The following is a 15,657-nucleotide window of genomic DNA, read 5'->3' as shown; positions in this document are numbered from 1 at the left end:
ATGTGGCAGCAGTACTGCTCAATTCAGCAGGAAAACAAGCCATCACAGAGCAACCAGCAACTCTGCCGTGCTTTTTAGGAGCTGGCAAGAGATGGTGCAGGGGGAAAAAAACCAAAAAAAAAACCACAACAACAAAGAAACCCCAATAAAATCTCAACATTACACAACTACTAGTTAGTTGTCAGCTACTTATTCAACACAAACCCAGAGATCAGGAAAGCTCTGACCTGAGCCACCCAGCAGAGCTGTCCATGATTCAAATACCTGACCTTCCTCCTGGCTTCCTGGTTTTGAGTTCTGAGGCAGGAAAATAGCAACTTGAGTGAGGTTGCAATGTCAGCAGGGAAGCAGGGATATCTTGTATGTGAAAACTGTTCCCAGTGGAAGTGAGACACAAAAAGCCCACCCAACTGTGCCAACTATTGGCATTTGGTTATCACCAAATGTCACTCAGTTATTGCTTCTGCCTCCATAACTCATAACTTCTGCTCCTGGAGATTGTGAGATCCGTTGTAGATAAAGCTTAAAAGTACACACACTAGTTCACAGTGATTTATTAATTGAATTTTCACTTTGAAGAAAGAGAAGAAAAGAACACTGACTCACCGGAGATGTTGTTAATCGAAGGATGGCTCCATTTTTTATTTCATTTCGATTCTGAAAGAGAAAAATCCAAAGGTTTTACTTAAGACTCATTCGCATAAAAAGATGAAACATGCATTGAGCAGAATGTCATGCTAAATCTGCAACAGTGCTTTCACCTGTCTGCATGCAAAGCTTCCCCCTTTCAGATGTAAGCTAGCATGTTTTCCTCACTGAGGCATATAACACTAGCTTCAGCAAATAGGTTGAATTCACATGACACTTAACCAACCTCAACACTTTCAAGAATGACTTCATGTTTTTCAAAGTTTAGCTTCCACTGGCAACTTCTAAATATTTTTTTGAAATATACTGTCCATGGTGTCTGGCTCTGGTATTGTACATACTTGAGGAGTTCGTAAGTTTGCTGAAACCTTTCATTAAGCATCTGCAGGATTTAGAATTCATCCCACTGGCTCTTCATTTTCTATAACAAGAACATGCTGACTTAAACCACTGGAACCTACCCACTGAGCTCTGCCACCACAACTTTGCATTCTCTCTCAAAGCAAAAAAAAGCATCACTGCTAGCAGAGTAAAGTTCAAACATACTGTAAGTCCTCCTCCTTGCCCAGCTGGCAGAAGGAGAGAGCATTAAACGTTTTATTTTGGTTAAGCTCGCATAGCCGTGGCAGAAGCCATGGTGTACACTTACAGCATCCATACAACTTTGTGGACAAAGCCCGTGTGCACCGTCTCCCCCTGTGGTATGTGTAGGGGAGCTTCCCCTCTTTCAACAACTACTTCCTGTTCATCACAGGGTAGGAGAATAAGGTACCTACAGCAATGAACACACTGACAGGTACTGACTGTGTGCAGCACAATGCACAGTCACAATGCCAGTCTTGGTTCGGTAGCTTGTTCATGAGCCGACACCCTAATCTGTCAGAGGAATTGGAGGAATCCCTAACAGTTTGAGAGAGAAGAGCTAATTTTGTACTGAAGACCACATTGCAGCCGTCCTGCAGACTGGTGTTTAGCCAAGAAAAAATACGAAGGTGTATTTCTCCTCAGGCAGTTTTTCCCAAATTTATTTTACCCTTCTTGCTCACATTCTGATACATCTCAAATCCAAAATGATACAAACCAGATAAATCTTGCCTGAAACCAGGTCAAGCAGTCCCACTAAAAAAACTCCAGTACATTTTCTCATTCTTGGTATCCAAGTCTTCTGTGGGATTGGTTCTAGCTACCTCAAAGATCACTCTCCACCCACAAAGACTTCTTCACTCTAACTGAAATAAATGAAGTGCCAGACAACACAGGGGGTACAAGAGAGAAGCTTTCTTACAGCTTCTTTGCCTACATTTGCAGCAACTCTTCTCAGCCCTCAGCAGTCTCCTCCTGCTAGAACAGCCTCAGGGAGGCCAGCCAGGCTATATTCAAAAGAGGGGCAAAGAAGGGTGAGCAGCTAAATACAGGGTGACTTCCCACAGCACTAACAAAGCACCAGACTTTCTCCACTTGTAGTGAAACAGCACCAGACCCAGCTACATTTCATCATGTCTAAGGAATCTGTGTGAAGGGGCCGTAGTGCATTTGTGTGGTTTAATCTCAATCAGCGCTGAAACAAATTCACTTCACAAACAGTTGTGGTTGCTAAAACTGTTACCACCTCCTGGATTTGTGAAGCTGAGTAAAAGTAATTGCTTTGGGACAGACAATTAACACAGGCTAAATCTACCTCCTCCAGCAGCTTAGACTAAGCTACTGGACCTCAACTGCATTAGGCCAGAGTGTTTGCATGTACACGTACACAAAGGTTTCATAAGCTTTACTTGGAAGGCAGCAAATCCCAGCATGCAACCCAGGAAATCAACATGATTTAAACAACTTGAACTGCACTAATCATATTCAGAAGTTAAAGTTCACTGACATCTTCATAAAAACATTGGCGCTTAGAAGTAGACTGTTCTTAAACATAAATAAGAGCACACACAGAGGCTTATTTTTTTAAGCAGCAAAAATTTAGGGTTAAAGTTTCTCATGTTTCCTGCTGCAATTAACATGAACTACCAAATCAGATGTACAAATAAGTTTGTGGTCTGCAGTTCGTTTGCGACAAGTTAAGCCACTTCATCTGGGCCACAATAAGCAACTCTGCAAACACTCTTAGTCCACTGCAAACAAGAGGTACTGGGCATAGCAGGAGCATAGTGATCTCCTGAGGTTTGAGAAGGAACAGAGGAAACACAGAGGAACACACAAAGTAATTAAATGCATCACTGGACACTTTCTTCGTAGTCTTTCTGTTTAATCATGAAGATGAATCTAAAACACCAAAGCTTTCAGACTCAAAGGTGTAATGCTTGTCAGAACCCACAACACACAAACCCATGGACCTTTCCTCATGTCTGGCTGAGAGCAAGGTGTCTACATCTGCCTCATACTGTACATTAAATCATTGTATCACAACAGAGAGAGAGCTCATCTTCTTTTAGAAAAAGGCTTAAGGAAAACTGCCCACGCCTTATCTCTGAAAGCATTCAAAGCATAAAGTCTCTAGCACAGCAAGATAGCCAAAATTTGAAAAAGGTTAGCAGTTGCCCAATAAAAAAATACAATTTTGTTATCCATTCTAAATATTGGCTTAATCTCATACCAGGAAACAGCATGTAAGAGTACAGTTATGCCAAGAGGCTTTCCTACATTAATGGTGTGATGCAGTAGTCAGCATGCCAGTTAATTTTAATTGCAACATTTACACACAGTTAATCCTCTTAGTATTAAGGATAGCATCATGTCGATTTCTTTCCCAGGATAACAGAATGTTGTAACAGCAGCCCAGCTTTGGCAGTCACACTTACAGGCATCAATGCTATTCAGGACAGAAACCACCCCCACTCATGGTAAACAAATAAAAAAAGACAAGAACAGGGCAAGAACAAACAAACCAGAAAACCTCTTCCGAGATATTCCTGACCTGTTTCTCAAGTGTACATGAAGTTGGTATTGTTCATGGTGTTGATCTGCATTAGAAAAGCTTAATCCTGAACACAAAAAGAACTAGTGAAATGGTATTATCCAAAATGGCCCTAAAAAACTCTATAACAGGAAAACAGATCTGTTATGAATGTTATCCAGGACAAAGACAGCAGTTTTATCAAGAATACAAATAAGCTCCCTCTGCAATATTTTATCTAGCAAGATATATTCTATCACAAGATGATTTTTTTCTAATGGACTAGGTAATATTTCCAAGATGAGATTTCAATCAGACTAAGTACTTTCATGAAGACGCACAAAGAACATAACACAACAGAAAGTAGTGGATATTTGCAAAATTCATCTTGCATTCAGATTCTAGGACCCTCCGCCTTCTAACTCCACCAGCTGGAGCAATGAACCTAAATGACCATAAATGCCCAGAAGGCAGGAGAAGCAAGGAAGGAGAGGCAGTGGGGTAGCCCTGTATGTCAGAGAATTTTCCATTCTCAGAGAAGTAAGGGGGGGGGGGCTCAGCAGAACTGCTATCCTGAAATTCTGGAGGGGAGATTTCTGCCTGTTTAGGAGCCCGGTTGACAGAAGCCATTGGGAGGCAGTCCTGAGGGTCAAAGGAGCCCAGGAAGGCTGGACATGCTGCATGAAGGAAATCTTAAAAGCACAGAAGCAGGCCAATGCAAGACAAGCAGTGGGAAACACCAGCCTGGCTGAGCACAAACCTTTGGCAGGAACTAAAGAAAAAGAAGACAGATTATGACCTTTGGAAGAATGGGCAGCACACTCAGGAGGGCTGCTGGGGTGCTGTGAGGTTATGCAGGGAGAAAACTAGAAAGGCCAAAGCTCAACTAGAACTTAATCTGGAGAGCTACAGGGCTGTCAGTCTGACCTCAGTGCCAGGAAAGGCCACAGAACAGATCACCTTGAGTGACATCATGAGGCACATACAGGACAACCAGATGATCAGGCACAGCCAGAAGGGGTTTATGAAAGGCAAGTCCTGCTTGACTATCCTGACCTCCTATGCAAAAGTGATCTGCTCAGTGGATGAGGGAAGGGCCCTGGATGTTGTTCACCAGGACTTTGGTAAGGCCTTTGACTCTGTCTCCCACAGCATTCTCCTGGAGAAACTGGCTGCTCACGGCTTGGAGAGGTCCATCACTTGCTGGGTATGAAACTGGCTTGATTGCCACCCCCAAAGGGTGATGATGAGTGGAGATACAGCCAGCTGGTTTTAGTTAGCAGCTGGTCACCAGTGGTGGTTCCCAGAGCTCAGCAAGGTGCAGGTCAGTCCCTTCTGAGTAACAATCAACAGGATGAGAGGAAATGGCCTCAGGTTGCACCAGGGGTGTTTTAGATTGGATAGTAGGAAAAAATTCTTCACAGAAAGAGTTGCCAAGCACTGGAACAGGCTGCCCAGGAAAACTGGTTGAGTCACTATCCCTGGAAGCATTTAAAAGATGCGGCACTTGGGGACACAGTTTAGTGGTGGACTTGGCAGTGCTAGGTTGGACTTGATTATCTTAGAAGGTCTTTTCCAACCTAAACAATTCTACATTTTTTCTGACTATCTGCCAGTAGATTCTGCTTAGTCTCAAAGCTCTGCTTTTCTGTGCCATATTTTGCCTAAAACATATGCAGGAGACTTGCAGGCCTCAAGCATTAGCAGAGTCCACCAAACCACGCAGAGGGCTGAAGGTAAGCAAATCCACTTTTAAAAAAATCCTATCGGAGTAGTGAAGCTGTTTATTCAGAGCTTTGCTGCAGTGACAGCAAATTTATCAGGTAAATTAGGTAATTTTGCCATGCGTTTGTCTTATCATTTTAATGATCTTTTATACCCAGCAAAATGCCTCAAGATTCAGCTCACTTTAATTGTTTGAAATGGAATGTTTTCTTAACATATTTGAGGAAGACCTAGAAACACTGGTTCCCATGGTTATAGCTCACTAAGCCTATTTTTTTAACCCGGACCAAACAGCTTTCTTCAGAACTCTCTAACTATCTTAGACAGTAACAGCCAAGAAATCTAAAATTCTTCTTGTGTCTATTACCTTTAGTAATAGATTCATCCCTATTTCCATACTGCTGTTATTTTGTTGCACCTTCCTCCAAATGGACACAATAACAGAAAATTAGAGCTGTGAAATACACTTTAAGTTTATGACTCGGTTACATTTCCATAAGGTTGAGCTTGTGCAAGTTGTAAATAAGGACAAAATGACACAAAATATTAAATTTATAGAGTTCATTACTAAGTTAACAGCTCAGGAAAGAGAAGCGAAGTTCTTGCTGGCAGATCTCCCTTAAAGCATGGATTCAGTGTGCTACAGGATCCAGTAAACACTGGGTGTCATCAGAGGTGGCACCAGGAACAAGACAGAGGGCATCACTTTGCCACAACACAGGAACTTCACGTACCCACATACAGGGCACCGAGTGTAGTTTTGATCTTCACATCTTAGGAAAGGCACAGTAGTTTCTGAGGAAATGCAAAGAAAGGCAGCTGTCCAATGGGCTTCAGCAGTTGCCTCAAAAGGGAGGGTCTCCTCAGTTTGGAGGGACCAAGGACACAGGAAAGAATGTACTGGATGACCAGAATGAAGAACTGTTTTTATGAAACCCTGCAGTATGAGAACACAGGGGGCCCTTGAATAAAAAGGGGGTAATTTTAAAGCAGATAGAGAATACACCTCTTCATTCAGAAGGCAGTAAACTCTTCAAGCTGGCTGTCAGAGGTTATGAAAGCATGACATACCAGCAGGTTCAATGAGAGATGAAAGAGTGGCACAGCCTTTATGTAGGACAATTAATAGACTAAGTCTAGGTGTAGCCTCCAACACCTAGTAGTGTTGTACAACAAATAGGAATACTGAGAAAGCATAAAGAGACTGAAAGCCATCATCAGATCACCACCCTGAACAGCATCTGCTACTGCTAGAGCTGTAGACAGACTATGAGGTGAGATTTCGTTTGGCTGACTTGGTAGGGAATTTCTTAAGTTTATTTTTAGTCACCAAAATATTTAATAAGATGTAAGGTAAGTGATACAGGCAATTACTAACATTGTACTACTTGGCATGACAGAACCGTACTGTTTTAAAAGATATACCGATGAAATTAATCTTCTAACATAATTTATTTTCTGGGAATCTTTTGAAAGGAAGGGACAATGTCTTCTGGTTTTTCATGTTATAATTCGATTATAACATTTTTGTAAAAAAAATAAGTAGTTTGTCTGAATTTTCTAAAAAGAGAATGTTTTCTGCATGCTGTTTATCTGTCTCTATTCAAGGATTACAAAAGCTAATAATAAATGGTAAATAAACCAAGTTAGACCAGTGGTGCAGCTGCACATTAGCCAGTGCAATTCTACAATCTGCAAGAGACACAATTCTGCACATATCCCTCCACTGCACGGGCCCCCAACACTTCCCTTACGTCGGATCTACCACCACGCAGTAGCACAGTCAACCACCTGACCTTAAAAAGTTCACACCTCCTCTCCTCTTCATTCCTAAAAAAGGAGGAAAATAAAACGTATTCCAGAGTCCAGAGTTTTCTTTTGTCAGATCCGTGACTTGAACAAACTCACCATCCAGCAGCAGTCACTAGGACGTTAGTGACGCAAAGAGAAAGAAGAAACAGAGTAGAAAAAGAACATACAACTACGTTTCTCCAGCAGCCCACAGAAATACCAACCTGACTGCCACTTAAACCACATCCTAAGAAAAAGACCAAACTTTGCATGATTTACCCATCTGCAAGTGGAGTGATCTACAAGAACAGCATTACCAGGCACCACTTGTTCTGCAGAGCAGCAGACATCCTCCTGACACATTAAAAGAAGTTACACACAAGGTATTTTTAAGCTGGATCAGTTCCCCAATTCAAGCAACCACACACAAGACACACAGCACAGTTGTACCAGCAACACGGAAGGGGTGGGCCGATGACAAGCAGCCCTATCATCCTCTGATAAGTTTCAACAGAAGAGCTGCACCCTGAAAAATAATCAGGAAATGTCTGACTTAGCTGTGCTCGTACTATTTTTAGTAAGATATGTGGAGCATGGACATAAAAAAACCCCAAACAAAACCCCACCAAACCCATGTAAAGGATTATCAAATTAAAGTCAGCTCTTCAGCACAGGTTATCCACCACGCTCACTCATAGCACCACTGAGGGTCACCACAGGAGTAACAGATCCTACAGCAGATGCTTAGAGAATAGCTGAATACTGAAGCTGAGACTGTGGCTCAGTGTAGCTCACTTTTGCCAAATCAACGCACAATTGCACTGTTTGCTACCACAGAGTCTTGTTTTCAACATCTTGCTCTTCAACATCTTGCTCATTCCTACTACTGTTATATGTGGAATAAGTTGTATCGGCCAACAAGGGAACTAAACCAGATGAAAATTTCATCATTTTGGAGTTTGCCTCGTTTGCAAGACAGTAGAAGACAGGAATAAGTAGTACAGTATAAGCAGGAAAAGTGGGTCAGGTCAATTTGAAAGCACCACATTTGGAACCAAAGCACTGAGACTTGTTTAAGGGAAAGTCTGCAGGTGTTTGTGCTTCTCTAGGACATACATTCCACTCCTACACCCTTCCTGTGCCCTTCCTCTCACCCACAGAAGGACTGTAGGTAAAACATCCCTTTCCTATTTTTGACTACAGTTGGAGCTTGACAAAAATTTGTTCTATGTCAGTTTAAGCTAGTTCCAGAAACAACTAAGGGACAGCTCCCAGCTGCTAAAAAAGGAAAAGTGCCATTCTTCTTCCTACCTCTCCTTTACTTCTTTCTTGTCTACAGACTATTCCTAGACATGATTCAAGGGCCCTGCCTCATCCCCACATCATATCAAGCAGCCTTTTTATTAAGCAAATTTAATGAATTAAAGCAGCACAAAATTATTTCCTCCTTGCCACCACCTTCAAAAATTAGAAAAAAAAAAAAAGAAAAAAAGTGGCAGGATCTTCTGGGGATGGGGAGAAGAAATCAGAACCATCCTCTTTCAGTGGTGTCCTGTTCTGTCTGTTCACTGCATTCTGGAAAACTACCCATTCAAATAGGTTGCTCTTTAAGTATAAAGATTAATCAAAGAGTATTTTTCTGTCAGCCAAATATTACACACAACTGTTTGCCATCAGCTGAACCCAAACAGTTGTACTGTGCCCCTGGTATGCCATACCCATCTTCAATTGCTCTAACCAAAAGCTGACCCTTTTCAGAGCCTTTCCTCTCCAGTGATTAATTGTGAGGCAAAATTACAAACTTAATTCAGGAAAATATACAGATTTTTAAAAAAGCATCCCACCTGATCCATCTCATCAGCTATGATACGGAATTAAGGAACTAAACAGAAGATCATCATAACTAATATTTTAATAGGAAGCAAGCAGAAGAATTAAGCTGCTTGTGTTGGGGACAGAAGGTATAACAGGTGGACAGGACATAATTATTTTCTTTGGAAAATTTAGTATAGGCCAAAAGTTCTACAAAAAGAGTCCTAAGAGAACTAAAAGAAGGATAACCATTACCACTGTTCTTGAAATCAGCCTGGATGAAGGAAGACTGAGAGTGATTTAGTATATGGATACTGAAGTTCTAGTTCTGTTCACTTGAAAAACATACTAGTGTTCTCTAAGATTTTACTGGAGTCTACAGGGCAGTGTTACCAGCATCCATCAAGCAGGCAGGAGCACAGCCACTCACATATTTGTGAATATGAGGGAAATACCATGTCTTATAAGTGGCAGAGAAAAGGGAAAGCTGGGCATGGTTTGATCCAGGTCAAGTCTACAATCTACCATTTATGTAGATCTATTAATAAACGTATTATTAGGAGTGATGCAAAATGGAAAATGGAACAGCTTTCTTGATGCATTTCTCCAGTTCCCATTCTTCGTGCTACTTTTCATTCTCAGCTGCTTAAGAAGCACCAGGCCCTTCAATAAATTAGAAATGTTCATTATTAAGAATGTTTTATTACTACTCACTTAAATTCAATTAATCAGTGAAAAGAGATGAATATGAAAAACGTAAAAACTCAAAAAAGTCCCAACCGTACAAATGGCTCATTTCTTGTCCCATTATTTGCATACACTCCCACAGAGGGAGCCTGTAAAGACATGGTGGAATTTCACATTAATATAAAATTACAGGTTGTGTTCAGCAAAAAAAATAGGTCACGAGCAAAATCACCTTTCAAAAAGAACAAGCACCAGGGACGTTACTCAAGTTCTCAGCATTGAGATGATGGGGCTTAGATGTCCCATCTTCAAACACAGCACAGATTTGAAAAATTACAACAAAAGGAAGGTTGGGGAGTTCTTCTTGCAAAACAGAATTAGAAGTTTCATAAAACTAATGGAGTAAACTCATTGTCTGCTCCCCTCCACTTCCAAAAATAAGAATAAAAGGGAAATGTGGAAGATAAGAAAGTAGGGGGGAAAACGCATGGGAAATCTTCTGATGCACTGATGTAAAAAAATCCAAATTAAAAAAAAAAAAAAAAAAATGACCATAAAAATGGGTTGCATTCAATATGCAGATGAATGAAATGTCCTTATATTTAAAAGATAAAAAAATGTCACCGTTGTCACCACTGTGTGCTCAGTGCTGGCTCACAAATCCCTCAGCACCAGCAGCCAACCCTTCATTTCTGAGAGTTGCTCAGGTGGAGGGTTAAGAGCGACCACATTCTGCCTCCAGCAGTGAAACCAGCTTGAATATCATCCTTCCCCAGGCAAATAGAGGATCCACAAATGGATCTAGAGGTGGCCACGGTCTGCAAGGCCAAGGTTGAGCAGCAACAAGGGACCAGCCATCCCCACCAAGGTGCAGCATCAGCCAATCTAATGTCTGTCCCTGCATTACTCGTACTGCCAGCGGAGGAACACAGCTAACAACAATCAGCCAGGGAACACACATAGCACACAGAATTATACAGCCATTTTCTACTCTTCATATAGCATCTTCTTTTCTAAACCTAAGCTCCCCCAGGCTATAGTGTTCCTGAGTCATTGCACCTGATGTGCACAAGCATCTAATTCAGATACAGACTGGATAGACTGAAGCAAAGGTGACTTATTTATTCTTATCTTGTAGTATTCTAGCATGATAAGATCCTGACTCAAAAGTCAGGTTTTTAGACATTTGACCTACCAGAGAAATGCTCCTTCATGATAAGCAAAGCCTTAAAAAACCCACACACCTATTAACATAATTAAAAATCAAACACTTTGAGAACAGAACACCAGACAGATTTTGGCTCAGGCACTATGTCTTCTTGGTTTTCTTGTCCCCATACCCTCTTGTTTTATATCTCTCATTTTTAGAAAAAAAAGGCTTAAAGACATAATTAATAATTTCCACTGCAGTTTCAGGGGCACAGATTTAGCCCCAGAAACCACAACTCCAGAGGCAGCAGCCAAAACTGGATCTGCTATGATAAGCCTATCTCTAGTAGGAACCCTGGCTGAATCAAAATTCTTTAAGACCTCACTTAAACTGTCTGAAGGAGTTCTTTCTTGATACTTCTGTAGAGGCATTTTTCCAAATAATACAGCCAAAACATAAATAAGTTAAGAGACAGAACTACTTGGGTGTTGTTTTTATTTATGCGTGGTATAATTGGGAAATATAGGTCCAGCTACAGAAGATATAGAGTTCTGTATATGACAGCCAAAACACAGATGGGCTGTTTGTCACCAAAAACAAAACTACAGTTGTAAGCCATGTAACATTTGGGACATTTTCACTTCAAAGCTGCTTGCTACTGTATACAAGAATTCACTAATTGCTTTTCTTTCTGGTAACTTTAAACATAGTGATATTTTAACAGGCATCTCTACCTGGAAGGCAGTTTCTGCAGAAACATAAACTATAGATAATTTTGCCTGCATACATACAAACACACAATCCACCCTAAAGAGCTGTGAAAAATATTTTTTATGAGAAGCTGTCACTGTCACAAAAAAGCTCTGCTCGTGTCCATTAGTAAAAGTCAGATTAAAACAATGTATATTTTAACAACTAAGTGTTGTGACTTCCTTGAAGTGCATGTGTTTTTACTCATGCCTGGTGATTTTCATGTTTTAATTCAGACAGCAACAACATCCTACTGAACACAAACGAGGGAAAGTACATGGAAGGGGTGAAGGCCTATATAAGCCTCTCTTCACAGCCACTATCTAACAACCAGCTATAAACAGTGAACAATATCTAATGAAAGTCACAGACATCTGAGTAATTCTAGTGGCATTTAGAGCTCTTCTCTCTTATTTATGTGACTCAGAGTCAGACACTCTGCATATTTCCAGTAGGGAATAAACAAACTCAAAGTCCTCTCTGCAGTACAATCCAAAATGTCCTAGAAGATCATAATTTTCCATCCTTATTGCAAGTTGAAGGCAGCCAAAAACCATCAGACTCTCTTTTATGTGGAACAGAAAACATTTCTCTTCTCCAGAGCTGCAGAATCCTCTCCACCAAAGGTAGAGATAAAGCCTGAAATAGCTCTTCAATTGCATCAGGACAAAGACCTTCAAAAAGCTGAAGTATCCCCTCAATCCCCGCTTCTTGGAAATACTCACTGCACAAGAGTTTAAATGCCAACAGGCAAATTCAATTGTGTCTGCTTTATTGGTAAACATTGTGTCACCATTGGGGGCAATTAGCAGAACAATCTCACTATTTAACCCGGTGGAGGCAAAGCACAGAAGTCAGTAATTACTTCAACAGGTTTCCTTGTAGCGGCCTTTGAAGTGTCTGTCAACTGGAACTTTAAAAGAAAGGAGAGGGAAAAAACCCCAAAACAACACACAAGCCAAAAAAGGGGAAGATCCAAAAAAAAAAAAAAAAAAAAAAAAAAAAAAAAGTTCAGGGAAAAAGAAAGAAAAAAGAAAAAAAGAAAAAAACAAAGGAAAAAAGATAAAAATAAAAAAGGAGGAGGAGAGGAGGAGAGGAGGAGAGGAGGAGAGGAGGAGAGGAGGAGAGGAGGAGAGGAGGAGAGGAGGAGAGGAGGAGAGGAGGAGAGGAGGAGAGGAGGAGAGGAGGAGAGGAGGAGGAGGAGAGGAGGAGAGGAGGAGAGGAGGAGAGGAGGAGAGGAGGAGAGGAGGAGAGGAGGAGAGGAGGAGAGGAGGAGAGGAGGAGAGGAGGAGAGGAGGAGAGGAGGAGAGGAGGAGAGGAGGAGAGGAGGAGAGGAGGAGAGGAGGAGAGGAGGAGAGGAGGAGAGGAGGAGAGGAGGAGAGGAGGAGAGGAGGAGAGGAGGAGAGGAGGAGAGGAGGAGAGGAGGAGAGGAGGAGAGGAGGAGAGGAGGAGAGGAGGAGAGGAGGAGAAGAAAAAACTCACAGCACTATCTTATGAGAAACTGCTCTTGCTGTCTTGCTAAATTTAGTCTTTCCAAATGCTTAACTATGCCTAAATTTCCTTTATTTCTTGGGTGTGGGTATGAATTACAGCAAGAGAAAACTTAGTTCATGTCTCAGTCCTATTAGCAAATCCTAAAGAACTGTAAAATGCAAAAGAACAGAGACATGCCTCCGCTTAAGAGCAAGCCAAACTAAAATGACAACGAGGTGAGCAAAAGCCATCTGTATCTAAGCAGTTAAACCCAGGTCTTTTTAGCTCAGAATCCACTGAGATTAGGGAATTTGCCTGCGGACTTCAGCAGGTTTTAAGCAGTGTCCTTCTGCCATTGCTTAGAAATTGTACTGCTGCAGTACTACACACACACTCTTCCAAAATAATCTTTTTTTTGTAATTTCAGCAATTTTACCAGTAATGCTAGGAATGAATATTCTACTTGGTCCCATTCAGACGAGCATGTCCCATATATTTATACTAGACATTCCATTTTTATTACAGCTATAGCCTTTTCATTACTCTGTGCTGAAATCATTGCATCACTTGATGAATCACCTATTGCCATGCTACACGGGGACAAAAAAAAGCAAGCCAACAGAATTTACAGAACTGGGTAAGGACAAGACAGCAGGCAGGAGCTAGTAGCAAATATTACACTGAAACTTATTTCTACCTGCTCAGCCAAAAAGGAAAGTGACATGCACTGAAGGTCTCCTCAGACTTCAAAGAGCCCTTCATGTTTTAAATATTTCAGTTTCCTGTACATCACTTGTTAGCAGAATACTAAACACACAAGAATATCAGAGATGAAGGGCTCAGTGCTCAAGTCTCAAACTCAACTGATGTGAAGAACTTTGCACATTCAAACTTAACTGTTATTTGCTTTTCCTAACAGTCAAATCAGTCAAAAAGATATTAAATTGGGCCTCCCAGTACCATCCTTCTCAGTGGCAGGGCATTTTGGGAAGTATATTTTCATATATTTTAATTTAAAATAAATGATTGTGGCAAATATTTTTACAAGCTATGCAAGAATTGCATTGAACGATTTACCCACCTTCTCGGTGATGTAGAAATTAGAACTATCAGCATGCTGCAGTGCAAATTGATCATGATTTGCAAGAGACCACCTTAGAGATATGAAAATAAATTAATCACAAAATGAAATCTTAATAATTCAAAAATTACCCTTTACATAATTTTAGTATGACCAAACAAGTTTCTGTCATTCCCATGTATTTCTCATACTTCTCATAGTTTTCATAGCTTTCAATGATGAGTCAAAAGCATGCTTATAAAAGAAAAAACCTCAGTACAAATACATCCTAGTGATCATTTTTTGCAGTAAAAGCAAGATCACTAAGTCTGACCAAAAAAATGTACAGTACCAGAAATTTACGCTAGCTTTTACAATACTCAATGGATATAGCATTAAGTTGATATATTACATTAGGCATAAAATATCACCTTTTTAGCTCAGCAGCAATTTGATGAACATAGCTAGTTTCTTCTGTGTGGTAGCACTTGCTTAAAACAGCCTTTTTAATTAATCCATTAAACTTAAATCAAGGTACTTGTCTTAGCCAATTATTAGTCTATACTGCAGAATTTGCAATTAACATTTCAGTTTCATATGAACAGTCACATCAACTGGACCAGCTTACAGCACCCACTGGACTCAGTGCTCAAAATTCAGAGCCAGAGGCAGTGCTTTAAGTCTCTTAACCCATGAAAAGCAGGGACCACAAGCCAAAGTGAGTTGGCAAAATGCATCTCTCTGCAGAGAGGAAGGAAGCAGTCAAAATGAGAGTCACCCACATGATGGAGCTGCTTTGTTAGGAGCCTCATCTTGCAAGCAATTGATCCAAAATGCACTGCAAATTCAAAATCTGAAGCAAACATAAAGAGATTTAAGAAACTAATGACTAGTCATACAGGATATCTAGATTTTCTTAGGAAAAAAAAATCTTCTAGTTGGTTTAATACTTCAGAAAGCACTGTATCTAGTATGTACTATATGGCATAACTTACCCATCACAGACTTCTTTTATTATTGAGGACAGTGGCTTTTTCTGGTAAATGAAAAAAGAAAGAAAAAAGCAAAATCACCAAATTAGAATACCTCTAAGATCTTAGAATATGATTCCAAAGCCAGTAAATGCAAAGAAAAAAACTAGTAGCATTTCAATATTTATTTAACATCAAGTGTGAAAGGATCCCAATTTTTTTTTGCTGTTTTGGTCTCATAAAGGTATAAAGATAGCAATTCTAGACATATGCATTATGACATTATCCATTATTTTTGCCAACCTTAGCCCATATGACATAAACCAAATTTCTCAACGGAGAACTCAAAAGGGTCTTTTGTGTACACTGTATCTCATTACCCAACAGTAACAGAAGATTTAGATATCAACACGAGCATTTTCCCGGAAAGACATCTGAAACCAGAAGACATTCAATAATTTTAAACCTTTTGTTCCTTTCAGAGATGGTCATATGATGACAGTAATCCCCTCTCTTAAGTGCACACATGCAGGTCCCCCCCTGATTAAACACCACCTGGAAGGTGTTAAAATCCCAGATGCATCAGTTCTGCTTTATTCTCTACATCTGTGAGCACAGGAGCATTTGGACTGACTCAAAACAGCTCTCTTGCTTTTTGGTCCCAAAATAGAAAAGAAGAGAACAGTCTAGCCTG

The 15,657-nt window shown here is 40.5% G+C and overlaps 1 protein-coding gene across 6 annotated transcripts in view; it reads right to left on the bottom strand.

Moving 5' to 3' along the window:
- The window catches only part of ELMO1 (engulfment and cell motility 1), a 306,304-nt gene that overhangs the window by 227,756 nt on the left and 62,891 nt on the right, over window positions 1-15,657 (bottom strand). For 5 of the 6 annotated variants that reach the window (XM_040060448.2, XM_040060440.2, XM_040060465.2 and 2 more), the window contains 3 exons: window positions 14,988-15,028; window positions 14,014-14,086; window positions 607-657 (listed from right to left, as the gene is read on the bottom strand). In XM_040060448.2, the coding sequence (XP_039916382.1) occupies window positions 607-657; window positions 14,014-14,086; window positions 14,988-15,028 (165 nt within the window). The remainder of the gene's footprint in view (window positions 1-606; window positions 658-14,013; window positions 14,087-14,987; window positions 15,029-15,657) is intronic. The other variant, XM_058420201.1, reaches the window with a different exon arrangement.

The sequence above is a fragment of the Hirundo rustica genome, chromosome 1 (genome assembly GCF_015227805.2).
Source record: "Hirundo rustica isolate bHirRus1 chromosome 1, bHirRus1.pri.v3, whole genome shotgun sequence".
Classification (NCBI taxonomy): domain Eukaryota; kingdom Metazoa; phylum Chordata; class Aves; order Passeriformes; family Hirundinidae; genus Hirundo; species Hirundo rustica.
The sequence above is the reverse complement of the archived record's forward strand: the minus strand, read 5'-3'. Positions and strand labels throughout refer to the sequence as shown.